Source organism: Anolis sagrei, chromosome 2, assembly GCF_037176765.1.
Source record: "Anolis sagrei isolate rAnoSag1 chromosome 2, rAnoSag1.mat, whole genome shotgun sequence".
Classification (NCBI taxonomy): Eukaryota; Metazoa; Chordata; class Lepidosauria; order Squamata; family Dactyloidae; genus Anolis; species Anolis sagrei.
The window spans coordinates 128,888,298-128,905,132 of NC_090022.1; the positions used below are offsets into that span (position 1 = coordinate 128,888,298).

General features: G+C 43.7%; 1 protein-coding gene across 5 annotated transcripts in view; it reads right to left on the bottom strand.

Annotated features, from left to right (window-relative positions):
- Positions 1-1,776: 1,776 nt before the first annotated feature.
- USP36 (ubiquitin specific peptidase 36) overlaps positions 1,777-16,835 on the bottom strand; it is a 30,322-nt gene continuing 15,263 nt past the window's right edge. For 3 of the 5 annotated variants that reach the window (XM_067463844.1, XM_060764361.2, XM_060764362.2), the window contains exons 11-20: positions 15,507-15,607; positions 14,581-14,713; positions 12,842-13,540; positions 12,078-12,193; positions 9,182-9,679; positions 8,449-8,696; positions 7,733-7,888; positions 6,341-6,456; positions 4,585-4,720; positions 1,777-3,588 (exon numbers count right to left, since the gene is read on the bottom strand). In XM_067463844.1, coding sequence (XP_067319945.1) covers positions 4,589-4,720; positions 6,341-6,456; positions 7,733-7,888; positions 8,449-8,696; positions 9,182-9,679; positions 12,078-12,193; positions 12,842-13,540; positions 14,581-14,713; positions 15,507-15,607 — 2,199 coding nt within the window. In that variant the 3' untranslated portion in view covers positions 1,777-3,588; positions 4,585-4,588. Of the gene's footprint in view, positions 3,589-4,482; positions 4,721-6,340; positions 6,457-7,732; positions 7,889-8,448; positions 8,697-9,181; positions 9,680-12,077; positions 12,194-12,841; positions 13,541-14,580; positions 14,714-15,506; positions 15,608-16,835 lie in introns of all 5 variants that reach the window. The other 2 variants (XR_009630709.2, XM_060764363.2) reach the window with 2 other exon arrangements.

Here is a 16,835-nt window from a genome sequence, read left to right on the forward strand (position 1 = left end):
TTTGAAGCCAACAGAGTAAGAACACTTGGGCTAAAACTATATAAAAACTATTTATTGCACATGGGTCCAAGACCCAGATACAACATAAGAAGTAGTAAATCACCAAAATATGATTTAATTGAATTGTTTCCTAAGTTTTGAGGTGATGAAATTCAACCTTTCATAATGCACCTTAGGTCTGCCCTCAAATTACCTGTTTCTTCCTGAGCTTTGAGTTTACATATATGGCAAGTAGGTGGGAATCATACAGTTCTTTGGATGTTGGAATACACTCTCAGCAGTCTCAAGCAGCACATTCTTCATGAAGAGCATTCACCCCATTACAGACCAAGATCTTCACACAGTTGTTATGCCCAGCTAGGCAAAACTGACTGAACAGTGGAGTGTTCATAAAACACTGACCAAGTTTCCACTGCAGTCTCAACATTGCCAGGGGCAGGGTTGGTTCTCTCCCTGTATTGCATTGCATGCAACAGCCACACATTTATATTTATGTGCCTTCCAGTTGGTTTATAACCATGTGATAAGGTTTTCTTGAATCCATTCAATTTGCCACTGCCTTCCTCTAAATATAGCACCTGCAACCATGGCCATACATACCAAAAATGCACGTTGGCGCCAAGATATAGAGGGATTTAGACAGCACAAAAGGTGTGGAAGATGAAAGGGACAAGGCAAGATGTATTTCCAACTACAAGGGTTATCTGGAAAGGTTGCAAGGTATGTAGCTCTCGTAATTTTTGTGGAAGTTGGTATCACTTCCATGTAGCGGGAACCCAGAAGCGAACGAGCAGTGCAAGTCATCAGTAGCTCATCGACTGGTGTTGTGAAGGTTAGAGATGAGCATCCTCATTCCATTTCCATCCAAGTGTAATACACAACCTAAATGCCAAGGTCATGAACACCACTAAGACTCATCGTGAAATTGTTTCAGTTTATGGAGAAGATGTAATGCCAAGACAGCATGTGACAAAGTGGGTATGGAATATATTATGAGACCACGAAGAAACTTCGCAGAGCCATCCAAAACAAACGTCGTGGGATACTGATGGCAGGAGTCTGTTTCCTTCATGACAATGCGTCTGCACACCACTCCTGCAGCAGAATTGTTGTTGACTTCATTTGGTTGGGATGTTTTAAGCCACCCCTCATAGCCCCTATCTTGCACTCAGTGACTATCATCTGTTCACTAAATTGAAGGAACACCTTGGTGGAAAACACTTTTCTAATGACGAGGTGAAAATCGAAGTGACAAAGTGGACCAAAAAGGCGGAGGAAACCCTCTATGCACAGGCATCAAAAATTCATCCCACAGATGACAAAATGCATTGAACTGAATGGTGATTATGTGGAAACATAATGTAATACCTATGCTACAATCCAGGTAAGTTTTATTAAAATACATTCATTCTTTCTATTTTTAAAAAATCTTGTAACTTTACTTTCCGGATAACCCTCATAAATTGGGTGTGGGTGGGAGGGAGGTGATCTTAGAAAAGGCTTCACAGGCTAAAGACAAGAGCAGGAAGTACAACAGAAATTCTATTAAAATGTCAGATGCCATCTCCATCCCTTATTAGAATATAGTAATACCCATTATAGGTAAACCCTGGCTGAGAACACTTACCTTTTTCAGTGTAGCAAACAGTAATTTCAGCAGAGTATTGCGATCTTTCATTACAGGTGGGCAGGGTGCCATTCAGAATTGAGTAACCCACCGTCTTTCTTACTCACCCACAAATGACTGTAATTGACAGCCTGAATAAATAGGAGACATAGACAAAGCATTCCTTTATTGCACCACGAATCGTTGCTACAACGAGGGCTACTGCAGTAAGCCCTGGCATGAGGTGCAAAGTGTACCCATGTTCAGGGTCTCTACATGTTGGCAGGAAACTGCAGAACGGGCACTGCCAGAGGGAGAGAAAATGCTCCTCGACGAGAGTGAAGAGTCTTACGTGCCCCCTCCCCAAGGGGGGAAATTGTCAGTTCAAAGTAAATGCAATGGCCATCGCTGTGTTACACAGCAGAAGGAATTAAGCAGGTTTTCAACCTTTGCACCCACAGAGTATAGCAAAAAATGGGTGCCAATGTTGAAATAAGCAACATGAATGAGATGCAGCTGTTTCAAGAATAAATGGGATGTACATAGATACCCCTCAAATTGATCATGCATGTTTGGGAAGTTACAGGTAAAGGACAGCCTGCCCAGAAGTAACTCATAGCTCAACCTTTCCAAGTTGGGGCCCTCCAGATGTGTTGGATTGATAAGTCCTATCATCCCTGAGGAAGATGGGCACTGTGGTCCAACAGTCCTGGAAGGTGCCAGATTAGAGAAAGCTGTTAGACTTCAGCACATACGAAGGAATTAAACACATCTGCCAACAGTATTAAAACAGGAGTTCTTCCACCCCACTTTTGGCTTGACAGATACTAGGGAAAAGGATGGCACAGACAATTTGGATCATCTACATTTTGCCAATAGGAAAGTCTGCTTTAACTTGTGGACAACACAACAAGATTTCAAGCAGCCTATTCTTAATAACAAAAACAAGCTATGATGTCAGATCTTCTACGAGTCATGACTTCAAACAAACGGTGCCATGACTCCAGTAAGAAGCACAGCAGCACAATGAGTAAGACAGCAGATCCAAGAAAGATTCAGTTTGCAAACTCCTAGCTTAACATGTATCAGGATCTTTTTTCCCCTTCAAAAAGTGGTGGGAACATTCAAGTACTCAATTCCACACCTGTCAAGTCTAAAGTGGTAAGACTCCAGCAATGGAAACATCACCACCTCAGTGCACGGTGACTTAGTGAATGCTACTGAGAATGTATGGCTAAGCTTCACCTTTTGAGGGCCCAATGGTTTTCTTTCATTACAAAAAAATTGGAGGACTCCCAATTGTACAAAGCAGACTAGCACCACTACCAGTTCTTCTTTTGCTGTACAGAATGTGTAGAAATGGGATATGGAGGATTATTTAGTAAAATATTATCTGTTGAGGAGTATTCTATGCTCACTGGACAGGGAGAAACTATGGTCAGGACACATGTGGCTGAAGAAAAGCCACAAAAGCTACCCTGTTATTATGACATATCTGGACAGCAGAGAAAGGGGTATATGTCACTTCATGCAATAGTGTCCACCTCTCAGAAGTTAAGACACAGATCTTGGCTTTCTTCATCTTCTGGAAGGGCAGCGTAGCTCATCAGGCCTAGGTCTCGTGTGGAGGTGAAGGCCTTGTGGAGGTCAAGGTGACTTTCATCCCAGGAGGCTATTCACTCCTGGACCCACTCTTGCTCTATACCAAGTGCCTCCACTGCCTTGCTGGGATTGTGCCTTCCCCAGGCATGGATTTTTTGCAGTGCTCCTGCTTTCCCTTAGAAGATGCACAGAAGATCCACCAAGAGCCCTCTGAAATGGCAGTGTCCCATTTGGGTCAAGAGGAGGACTTTCCCTGCAAATTCCATAAATAGTTGGTAGCCTGCAACAATTGGCATTTCAGTGCTGGTCAGTAGCAACGCCAAGATACAGGAACTGCCACAGCATGGCTGCAGGCACGGACTCATCTGTGGGGTTGAGATCTGCAACAGATAAGTACCACAGGAATCAGATTAAAAGCAACAATTGAAGTTAGTTTTGAGAAACAATAAAGCAACAAGTTACCATTACAGGAGAGAATGCTTCTGGAACATGGCCATACAGCATATTATTGGAGAACACAGAAATGCTGGACCACTCTAACAACCACCATGTCAGGCTACACAGAGAAGCCATTGAAATCCACAAGCATGGGGACAATTTCAACAGAAAGAAGGAAACCATGAAAATAAGCAAAATCTGGCTACAAGTATTAAAGTATTAAAAAAAATTCTAAAATCATAACATTAACTAAAGAACAACATTAAAAAAACAGGGGAACTCCAGACAAGAAACAATCAGGGACAGCTAATCACCTCTCAACAAAAGATTCCCCCAGACAGTAAGAAGCCAGACCTTGAAACTGCTAGGCCATTAAATGCTAATCAAGGTGGCCAATTGAAACATTCACACCTACCTCTGACAAGAGTTCTTTCTCCCACCCTGGCCATTCCACAGATACATAAACATCACTTGCCTAGTTACCAATAGACCTCACAACCTCTGAGGACGCCTCCCATAGATGAAGGCGAAACGTCAGGAGAGAATGCTTCTGGAACATGGCCAGACAGCCTGAAAAACCTACATCAACGCAGCTACCAATTCCAGCTGCAATTTTTAAAAGCAACCAACTATTGGGATGCACAATGCAAAATAAATGTAGTTAATGACCTTAAAGGTAACTTTAACTACAATGAGGCAAGCATACACATTTTAAAACACAGTGGGATTTCTGAGGCCCTTCCTATGTTGTTGGATATAAACTCTCAGGATTATTTACCAATAATGATGACGGGAATTGAGGTACAGCAACCTTTAGAAAAATGTAAGATTCTCACCCCTATTCTAAAGCAGTCCTTATCCATCTGCCTGCTCCCAGAACACAATGTTGCAATTCCCACTCCTTCTCTGGATGTGATTATCCTCTAGTAACTCCTCACCATCTCAGAGTCGATAGCTCAGGCTAGCCAATTTAGCTGGATGTGTCTCAGCCCAGAAGTTACGCCGGCTTTGCAATTTCTGGAAGGCATTGAAGTTTTTTCTCCGCTCACGTTTGAGCTTCTTAATTTTCTTTACCTGTCATAAAGATAAAAATAGGCATTTGTCCAATTTCTAATCCTGAAGACACCATCCCTTCAAAACTCAGAATGGAAAATAGCTGGTAAGGCAGATATGCAATTTGGGGGGGGGGGGGGGGGAGGGGGGCAGGGAACGAATCGATTTCTGTATCTTGTCTGTTCCAAGGAAATGTGAGGTTTTGCGCAACTGGTTCTTGGGTTTTGCCACTAGTTGTTTGCTCTGCATTTACCCATTCCATTTTTTAAAGAAGCAATTCATTGGACCTTCCTGAACTTGACTACAGCCATGCTACACATTTTTCTTTCCAGGCAAGCTGTAGTTGACTGTGGTGCCTCTATAGGTTTAATGGCAAGTTTTTTCACAAATGAATTTTTCTACTTTTCTTTTTGAGCTATAGTGCTAAAGTGCAATTTCACTGATGCACTTGACAGATGGGGCAAGGAAATGCCAAAAAATAGTATAGAATAACATGACTCATGTGACTATTGTAAAAAAAAAGAAAAAAGAAGAAGATACCAAAAGGTATGGTAACAAATACAACAACTTCTCAACACATTTGTTCTGTCTAGTTCAGTGGTGCTCAACCTGTGGGTCCCCAGATGTTTTGGCCTTCAACTCCCAGAAATCCTGACAGCTGGTAAACTGGCTGGGATTTCTTGGAGTTGTTGGTCAAAACACCTGGGAGTGTAACATGCACAGATATCTATAACAACAATTACAAAAACTGTAGATTGCAAATCACAATTTCTATGTTCCAAGAATTTCTACACTGAATGTTCTCATGTTACATTCAATGTAGAAATTCTTGGAACATAGAAATTGTGATTTGCAATCTACAAAACACCTGGGAACCCACAGGTTGGGAATCACTGCCTTAGTCAAAGCTTCTCCATTGCCCCGTGAGTTGAAAAGAAGAGGCTGGACAAAGTAGATAAAATTGTTTGTTAAGAGAATAAAAAGGCAAATGGAATAATGGAATAGAAAGTAGGAGTTAAGAGGAGCAATGTATAGGTAAGGTCAGGTGTTAAGATCACGAAAGGAGGAGGCAAGCAGGAAGAAAATGCAAAGTTTGCAGTGACCAATGACCTATCTCTTGGACATCATGGGACTTTCTTGCCTCACCTTTTGGAGGCTACGGGCATAACTCACTTTGCATAGAGCTGCGGTGGTGCAATGGATTAAACCCTTGTGCCGACTGAACTGTTGACCTGAAGGTCAGCAGTTCGAATCTGTGAGATGGGGTGAGCTCCCATCTGTCAGCTCCAGCTTCCCATGCGCAACATGAGAGAAGCCTCCCACAGGATGGTAAATCATCCAGGCATCCTCTAGACAACATCCTTGCAGACAGCCAATTCTCTCACACCAGAAGTGACTTGTAGTTTCAAGTCACTTCTCACATTAAAAAAAAACTTTGTGTAGATAATTCTTTTTCCTGTCCCAGAAAATAAATGCTCCAATTAATGCAATCATGGGTTTTCCGGCTCTGGAATTATCATCGGCTCAAGATATGTCTACTATTATAATACCCAATGGAAGGCTGTGCCTGGTTAAGGATTTAAATCAATCAAAAGGAGTAACTAAAAACAATGGCTAGGCTTGCCACTAGTATCTCTATACCTTCCCACTGTCAAACTCTTCATCCCATTCGTCCATAACTGTCTGGCTCCTGGACCATGCAGTATCTTGCATGGCATCCTGGCTGACAGCAGACACTTCACCTTCCCACGTCAGCACTGTAGAGGAAAGGTAACAGTATTGAATTACTCGGGATTGTGGAATCCCTTTTCAGTATCCAATATATGGCTTTGCCTCATTTCTTTCATGGACAGTAGATGTACACAGGGAAACAGGATAGCCGCATATTTTCAGGCTCTTTTGCATACAACTGAAAAAGTATTTATAGAATACCAAAGATCTGTCATTTGTTTTCCTGCCTTGGAGCTTCACATCTCAAGCGAGAAAACAGAGAGAAAACAACAAACCTCCCAAACATGTTTACTTCTAGCAACTTATGGAATCTGTAGGAAACTTTGTTCTTCTAGATCAGGGGCAGGCAAGAGCGGCTCTTCAGATGTCACCAAACTCAAAGAAACAGGAGCCAACTCAGCAGTTGACAAGTATATTGCACTCCTCAAAAAACAGGTGGGGCATATGCTCCTGACTCTCGTTCTAGCCGTTATTCTGTTCTCCTTCATCTTTGCTGAGCTCCCTACCTACCCCTGACTCCCAAAAAACCATATCCAGAAGAGAGGTTAGGAAGTTGAAGCCATAGATAGGCAACACTTAAGGTTTTTCCAATCCTTCTTGTGAAATTCCATGCTTTCTGCACAGTGGTTCTCAATCTGTGGGTCCCCAGGTATTTTGGTCTACAACTCATAGAAATCCCAGCCAGTTTACCAGCTGTTAGGATTTCTGGGAGTTGAAGGCCAAAACATCTGGGGACCCACAGGCTGAGAACTACTGGCCTAATGGGTCTTACAAGACAAGGAGATACCCTGGATACCAAAGGGAGTTACTTTCTGGAGTTAATGTTTTACTGGGCTTTCTCTCGGCACTTACAAGGCCAAAAGGGAGAGGTTTCTACTTGCACTGAGGTCCCGCCAGACTAAATGTACTACAATAGAGACAACATCTGATACATCTGGCTTAGGACTCTAACACCGTCACGTTTCCCCCCTTTTTCATTTCTCCTCTTTGTTTTCTAAAACATCTTTTGCTTGAGGAAGTCAGTAGATCTTTCAAAACTTGCATATATTTCATGTGTTTTGTTCGTTGATTTTGTTTTATTTTTACACATTTTATTCATATTCTTCCTACAGTATACTGTTGTTGTTACAATCTGCTCCCAAAATTCAGATTTTACCGACATGTTGGAACATATGTGTACTAATAACACAGAGACATATGCTTCTTAACAGACCATGGAAAGCTTTTTTGAAATCACATCATTCCCCCAGGTTGGGAAGACCCTGCTTGTTGATCATTCCCTCTTTCTTTCTCCCAAAGTACCTCGCTTTCCATATGCCTTATCCAAGGAATCCTTCAGCAGCTCCTGGAGTACATCAGGCTGCCCATGCTTGTGCTGAATCACTTCCTTCTTTGGACTCTGGAAGTTGAAGGAGCAGTTGTCCTCATGTCTAAGCTGGCTGCTACAAGCCAAGGCTACTGTGGAAAGAGGAGAGTTCATGGGATTGTTGCATATGCAAGCCTAACTTTTTCTCTTTCTGGATCTGTATTGGGTCCATCAAGGATATGCTGATGGATAGCAGAAAGGAGGAAAGGATTATGCATTTATTACTCTCCAGGGAAAGGTGCATGCAACTGATGCCTTCAAAATGAACATAAGAAAATGGGTGTCCAGTTTGCCCAAATCAAATAGGGAGAGATTATGGAGTTTAGGCATAAAAACAGAGATCTTGGAGAAGTATCACATTTATGCATCGGCGTAATGTTCACTTGGTTGGTTTGCATGAATATGTGGAAGTTACTTGATTTCCTTTGAAATGAGGTGACTATAAACAGACAGCAGTTCTGGTGACTTTGGCCTTCAACTCCCAGAAATCCTAGTAAACTGGCTGGGATTTCTGGGAGTTGTAGGCAAAACACTTGGGGACCCACAGGTTGAGAACCACTGGATTAGATGAATGCCCACTAACATTATCATTACACGGATTACCAGATCCCCCTTCCCGCTTAAGATCAACCAATCATCCCACATCTCCAACCTGAAGGGCTAAGTCTTGCTGAGATGCCATTCCTGTGTCGTTTTTCTTGGGGGCTGCTCACCACAGGCACCGGATCCCCCTGGCTCTCCCTCTTCTTGTGCTTCCGATGCTCACTCTCTTCAGCATAGCTGCCTTTGTCTGAGCCTGTTGACAAGTTCTGGTTCTTCTTCTTCTTTTTCTTCTTCTTTTTCTTCTTCATGTCACAGGGCTCCTCTCCCGATATTTCTCCCTCACACTGTGAAGGGCAGCTATAGATAGTAGATTTTAAAAAAAGGAAAAATAGTATTACTCAAGAAGCATTTGGGATTCAGCACCTTGGGGAGCTCCTTCAAAGTAAAACATCTGCACAAAATCATCCTTCATTGACATAGAAGGCCCAAGCCAATACGCAGTGGTTCTCAACCTGTGAGTCCCTGTGTTTTGGCCTACAACTCCCAAAAATCCCAGCAAGTTTACCAGCTGTTAGTTAGGCTTTCTGGGAGTTAAAGGCCAAAACATCTGGGGACCCACAAGTGGAGAACCACAGCAATACTGCCTCTCCAACCCGAGAATGGGGTGAAAATAGACTCTTAGCCCTGCAAGGAAGTCTTCGTGCCTATCTGCTTTACAGGGAATACCAGTGCTATACCATCCTAGCAAGAAGAAAAAGCTCTGAGAACTCAAGGTACTGGTAGGCATTCTCACATCTAGTTACTGGGCAACACTTCAGCACTAAGACAAGCAAAATGGCTACCTGTTCACAGTGGACAGTAGTAGTGTGCAGTCTTCATCCTTCTGATGAAGCCTTTTCTTCTTCTTCTTCCGAACAGAATCTGGTGACCTGGCGTCCAAATATGTTTCCCCCTCTTTTTCCTTCTTGGCTGCTGCCACGTCACTCTTCCTTACAGAAGAGGACAAAACACTGCCATTTTCCTTCAGCTGCCTCTTCTTCCTGGGAGGACTGAGCAGCTGGGTACCCTCTGCACTGAAGTTAGTCACATTTGGGCCGCAATGAGTACCTTGTTCTTCCCCTGGGGTACTATGCTTCCTTTTCATCTTCCTTGAGCTGTTAAGGAAAGGTCCCTTATCTGGGTGGGCGTGGCTCAGGGCCTGTGTGGGCACAGCAGGTGGTGACGAAGGGGCAGCAGCAGAGAGGCAGCGTGGTTTGAAGCTGGATGAGGGTGGGACGTCGACAAAGGTGCTGTCAGCTAGTTGCAGAGGTGCTGAAGATTTGGAAGTAGGTGAGAGCACCCTGCAAAAATCATATATAGCTAAGAATGTAACAGATTCCGAAGCTATGAAACATCATGGAAGTTTCAGTTTTACAGAAGAGTCAGTACCAGCATCCCCACCAAGATAAAAGACAAGTGTCCCTTAAGTCACAGAGAAGGGGAAAAAATAACAGCCATGCACTGACTGGTAAATATTTGAAACCTTTGAGGCTCAGTTGTTCATGACATCAGACCGGACAAAAACCATTTTCTCCTTTTTCAATTGCCCAGCTATAGCCTGTGTCACTATCCCAAGACTTAGTGTCGCTACCACAGCTACACACCACATCCAGGCTTAATTTCATGGCTAGGAAATAGCACAAACATGCAGGAATAATAATAAGGATACTTTCCTAGGACAGAAAGGGAACTTCCTGGATTGCGAGAATTTCTGTGTCCTTGTTATGGAGTTTGTTCAGTACTGAATTCAGTTATTGATACTCATGGTGATAGACACACAACTGAAGAATGTAACCAGTTCATAAGAATCTCTGTTTGAGGATGCAGGGTAACAAACTTCTGAGAAATGCACTTCTTGTTTATATCCTATATGCCTGCAAGATACCTCTCGGCTACACATCTGTAATCTTGAACATACACCCTGGCATACTATTTTTTACAAAAAATAACCTATTTAATTCTACCAGGTCCCCCCTGCATATTTGACAGATGAGACCCTCAAAAAAGAGTAGTAGTTAAAATGCAGAACTTAATTGCTAAAGTCCCTAATCTGTTGAATAACAGTGCCTTATTCAGCCACATCTGAAAGCTGTTGTGAAAGTTTGGAAACAGTTTTAAAGGAGTACACACAGCGTCCTGGTTCGCTCTGCTGAGGAGACCATGGAAAATGGGGGGAGAAACCACTGAGTTTCATTCAGAAGGCTCTTTGGCCCCCCTCCATAGTAAAGAGCTTTTGCCAAGTTGGCAAAAAGGCTTCTTGGACTTCCCTGTCTCCTAAAGGGGGGAGATCGTGGTTGAGGATGCAAAGAGTACCTGTACATTGTGCACTAAATTCTCAAAAGCAACTTCCCAAAGAATGGTCCACATCAGGCAGTGCATACTTTTGCAAATGCAGCATGCTGTTTCAAGCAGGAATTGCCTGGAATGCAGAAGGAAAGCCCACCCAGTTTCCCTACTCCATGGCTTGGAATAGGGATGTAGAGAGAGCAACAGTAACAGCAAAGGCAACATCAGGGGAAAGGGGAGTCAAAGGAGGTGGTAGTGAGAACTCGACCTTCTTGCAATCAAGCTTTTGCTTTCATCTCAATTGTCCTCTGCTTTCCAGAGTAACAGGGAACAAATAGTTCATACGAAGCACCTGCTCTACACCCCTCCCTCCCCCTCACCCCACTTTTCCTCTTCTTTTCTCCAAATTATATGCGCTCCTAGGCAGAACGAGCTGGGACTTCATTTGCTCTGTTGAAATCTGCTTCTAAATTCTCCCAAGGGAATTTAGGTGCAGTCAAACACCCCTCTTTGGCATTGGAGGAGGAAGAAAACAAGGAGATAGCAGCAAGGTCTGCTGTTACTGTACAGGACAAACTGAACAAAAAAAAGGTGCCAGGTGTTTAAAAAAGTGCTCATGCTCACAAAAGTAGCACTTCAAGCACCATCTTTTCATTCAATCTGTGCGTTAGCATAGTAGTTGAAGCTACTGAAGCATTCCATAAACCTTTTAAATTACATGAGGTAAATTATCTATGTACCTAAGGAACTCCCTCCCCAGGGATATTAGATCAGCTCCCTCCCTCCTGACTTTCTAAAAAAAGTAAAGACCTGGCTCTTTGAGCAAGCTTTTGAGAATGCAGCAGAATAGATAACACGGAACTATGAATGATGAATATGGAATGGCCAGACAATGTTACTGGGTAACGTTTTTAACAAGATGACACCGATGATTATATGTTTTAACGGTTTTGATTTATGTTTTATATTGTAATATTGATTGTTTTTAATGGCAATTTATGAATGCCTGACATCAAATTGTGCCAATCTGTAACCGGCCTTGAGTCGCCGTATGGCTATAAATATCATAAATAAATAAACAAACAAATTATCCCAGCCAGGTAGGCAGCTGGCCTACCCCTGCTCTCTTTACTGTACCTTTACTGGAGAAAAATGGTGAAAGATATAAGAATCCCCCCCGCCCCCAAACTGGATTTCCTCTATGTGGATACAATCCCCACAAACCTAGCCAGCCACGGATCAAACTGGCTGGGATAATGAGAACTGTAGTCCAGCACATACAGAAGGGCAGAGTCAGGGAGAAAGCTGCCTTAAAAAAACTGGTATGACAACCCATTCAAACTGCATGGCCAAAATCACTACTGAGATACGCCAAGGGATACCACCCAGAAGGGCAGGTAAGGCACCACTTACCTGGGACAGCCAAGCGCAGCGGCACGAACAGGGTGGATGGTATTTGTGGCAGCTGGTGGGGAGTGGGGCGGCGCTCGACGCTCACTGCCGCTCACTTTCTGCAGTGTGTTGCTGCCCTGTAGTTATCGACATAAATAAAAACTTGGTGGTCTAAAAAGGAGGTTTCCGTGACCCCAGGGGCAGAGGGTAGAATAAGAAGAGAGGGATGGGGGAAAAATAAAAAGAGCCAGGGCGGGACAGGGAAGGGAAGAAGAATCAGAAAAGTGTTTGTTGTTAGAAACAAAGGGAAAATAAGGAAGGACATGTAAAAGAGACAAAAGTGTTAGAATAAACAATGGGCACTGGTACCTCCCCAACTCTCAAAGGCATGCCAGGCCACCTATCCCCAAAGGGTACCACTCTGTGTTTCTCTATCCTGGCCTTATACATTAAGTGTTTCCCTTTAAGTTAGAGCCTCACCAATTAAGAAGCCTTGGGAGGGACAAGGGAAGATCAGGTCTTCACCAATGTTACCCGCAGAGTATGAGAAAGCAGCCCCCTCTGGCAAGAAGAATCTTAGCACAAAACAAGCCCCACCCTTCTGTGGATGCAAGCCTGGGGCACTAGATAAAGATGGCTCAGGTCTTGGCAGGTGAGAAAGCCTCTTACGTTTCCCCTTGTGTGATACATTCCACTGAGCCTGGAACAATGCCATAAGCAATGTTCCCCTGCTCCTTCCCCAGTCTGAGAGATGAACAAGGCAAAGCCCACCAACCCAAACGCACCTTCCTGGCAGAAAGTGCCAATTTCTTTGCAGGTGGAGGTGACATAGTACTTCCCAGCTCCAGATTGTTCACATTAGCCAACAAGGGCGACTTTAGCTTGGCAAACTTGGAGTCCTCAGAACCATGTTTCCCAGAGGCACAGTCCGTTTCCTGAGAAGAGCAGTAGCCATTGATGCCTATTGTTGTCTGTGGAAGTCCCTTGAGGGAGTTATGTGCAGGACTGGATGAAGAGGAACTGCTAGAAGAGGATGGCGATGGCGACAAAGAAGAGGTCAAAGACGAGGAGTCCTTACTGGGTAGCTCTGTGCCTCCATCGCGCATTTTGGCCTCAGGATCCCCTCTAGGAGGACCTGCCAGATGTGAAGATGATGATGCCAACCCCTTGTCGCCCCAAGAGTTCTGCTTGCCCGTATCGACCCTGGCACTGCCATTCTCATTGAAGTCCTGAGATGTTTTGAGGGACAGAACAGACTGCTTCTTGGATCTCTTGCTTAAGTCATCCAAAAAGGCTGGCTTGCTGGGGAGTTTAGGAGATGAGAATCCAATGGTAGGTATAAACTTGGGAAGAGGAGAATGAGAAGGAGAAGAAAATGTTCCATTCTGCTGTTTGGAGTGAGTAGTAAAAGAACTGCGGGAAATAGGGACACCAGATTCCTCGGTATCTGAAGACACCTTCTTGACTTGAGCTGCATCTTGTTTCTGTGTAGGAGAGACACAAGAACTAGAAGAAAGCAGAGCTAAGCCTACTAGAAGGTTGCACCTGTATAATAATATAGCTACACAAGCATATGTACACACACACATTTTGCAAAACAATTAGAAAATTCATTTAAAGTCACCTTGCTATGTTAAAGTAATTTAGTTGCTGTACACATTATTCTTCCTGTGTTATAATTTCATTCCTCTCACATATTGAAGAAAGAGATTTCTGCTACCATTAAAGTGTATTATCTCTGGCCTCGTTTTTAAACAGGAGATATGGTAAACTGTATTGCATCACAGTTCAAACCTAAGATACATCTGATGGAGGGTACAAGAAAAATGCTACACACCAAAATTTAGCATATTAGGGAAAAAGCTAAGCAGGAACCTCTCTCTGCCATCTGCTATTCCACTTGGGGTTGGAAATTGCGGTATCTTTGCTAAAGAACCATTTCCTCTATCCCAACTCCATCCAGAAGCTCCTAATGTAGAGATGCAGCTGTGGAAGTCTGTGGCTGTATCTACACTGACATATAATCAAGTCATTTGCTTTGAACTGGATTATATGGTAGTGTAGCCCCTGGTGGCACAGCAGGTTAAACCACTGAGCTGCTGGACTTGCTGACTGAAAGGTTGGCGGTTTGAATCCGGGGAGTGGGTGAGCTCCTGCTGTTAGGCCCAGCTTCTGCCAAACTAGAAATTCGAAAACATGCAAATGTGGGTAGATCAATATGTACTGTTTCTGCGGGAAGGCAACAACATTCCATGCAGTCATGCTGGCCACATGACTTTGGAGGAGTCTACAGACAGTGCTGGCTCTTTGGCTGAGAAATGGAGATGAGCACCCCCCCCCCCCCGAGTCGGACTCGACTAGACTTAATGTCAAGGGGAAACCTTTACCTCTACTTATTCCACTTGGGAGAGACATTAAATTATATGAGTTGTAGTTTGCAGTAGTGTAACCTTAACCCTAATGCACAGTAACAACCCCAGGACTGACTATCTCTGGAGGGCAGGTGGGTTAGGACAGTGCTTACTTTACTCATCAGTGGTGAAGACAAGGAACCATTGGTCATGCTTTTCTTCATATGGTCAGAGACTATACTTGCTCGGTTGGACACAGAGCTTTTGGAGATAGGCCCTTCAGGATTCTTCCTTGTACTTGGGATCCTTGAAGAGAGAGCAGGAGAGAGAGAGCAAAAGAACCAGTAATGAGATAGATGTTTGTTTTTCAACCCTGTCCTGCAGATAAAGAACAACTGCTACAGCCAACATTTTAATAATAGGAAATCCACATTTCAAAACAATAGCGGGGGAATATGGAAATAAAAAGCCAGATAAGAAGTCGAAGACTGATTCTAGAAAGCCTTTAAGAGGACTCTGACAAGACTCCTTGGAGAGGGTGCTGCAAAGCTCAGTGCTAGATTTGAGAAGGTCACGTCACTTGCCTACCACCCCCTCAAAACAGAGAGACTCAAAGAAGTATCTTGAAATAGTCTTGAAGGGGAGCTTTAGGTAGATCAATGGGGGATAAGGCACCCTTTAAAGAATCCTGGCTCAAGCTATTTAAGGTCTGAAAGGTTAACCCAGACACCTGGAGGCAAAACCAGAAAAAGAGCCAAGTACCACCATTGTAAGACTGACAGGATGCCATCCACACCCCTTGGCCAGATGAGCAGTCCAGCTACAATATTGGCACTTGAGAACTAATAAACTCACATTACCCAGGACTACCTAGGCTCCTTGTCAAACCAAGTCAAGCTATACTTTCAGCTATACTTTCGGTAAGATTGGTGTTGGCAGAAACCATGTTACCATCCCCAGCAACTCTTACAGCCAACTCCACTATCCATATTCTATAAGCTCCACTCAATCAGCATAAAATTAGGGACAGACAGCAAAAGAAGAACCACATTGGCTGGAAAGAGTGGCCTGTGCTGCGTGCCATGGGCATCCAACTTACCTTAGATAGAAGAGCACATAAGCCTGTTGGTTGAGAACAACTTTGATGTTGCTTGAATGTACTAGGGAGTCATTCATCTGGTACCACTGCCCATTACTAGCCTAAAAGCATGAGAAGAGAAGGTTTTGTAATCGTGTCTTAGTACTGATGGACAAAGGGAGGGGGAAAAGCAGCCTAGTTTTACAAGGTTACGGTCATTACTGCCAATCAGGATGGGGAGGGGATGCATCTATAATCCTCCAGAAGTTGCAGAGCTACAGTTTATCTCATGTTTGCTACAACAAACAGGGAAATGGATTCATCCTCAGGTGAAAGGTCACTGATTCTCCATCTCTGGATTATAACTGTTTATATAATTACTTAACAAAATGAGTGATAACCACAATGGAAGACCAAGGGCCCTTCCTGACAGGCCCTATATTCCAGGATCTGATCCCAGGTTTTCTGCTTTAAATTGGATTATATGAGTCTGCACTGCCAAATAATCTGGGATAAACAGAAACCTGGGATCAGATCCTGGGATATAGGTCCTGTCTGGAAGGGCTCTAACTCTAGTAGTCTTCCTACTAGAATTAATCTAGTAGGACTGCTATCTCTGGCACTTCCAGACAGGCCAAAATGCACACATTTCTGTCTCCACTACACCCCAAAGGCCAGGCTTTCTGAGGGGGGGGGAGGCTATACTGTATGCCATCCTGATAGCAACTGGAATGCCATGTGGCCACCCTGGACCCCCCCCCCCCAAAATTACCCCTAAAAACTAAAGAAAACTTACCTGCCTGCCATTAAGTTCCTCCTTGCGGCCTCATGGACTCCAGCCCTCTCCCTCAGTCTCCTGATGCATCATTTCCTCGTGCCAGGAGTCCAGGTAAGTTTTATTTACTTTTTAGGGGTACTTTGAGGGCTGGAGGGGAGGGGCTGGGTGCCATCCCAGACCTTTGGGCTCCAAGAGGCCAAAAGGTTTGGGAGAGCAAATAGGAAGTGAGTTCCACAGGCCCAATACCCCATTAGACTGAATGTTTTAGGAAGGCCCAGATTTAATTGAGTATTTAATTAATTTGGAATAACAAAAAACCCAAAATTATTCCAAATTAATTTGTTTTTAAGAAGGTGGCCTTTGGATGCCCCTGGTAAAAACCCAGACAGCTCCCATGTTTTTGGGTTGTCTGGATGGGCCTTCACTCTGCTTGTGAACTCTTTGTGTTATCTAGCAATCTATTGTAAACCTTTCATGTAATACTAAGTCACTGAATCGCTGACCGGACACTGCAAGACTAGAGATGTGAAGGTCCGAGTTGTAGGGGACTCTTTACAGCAAAGAAAAACATT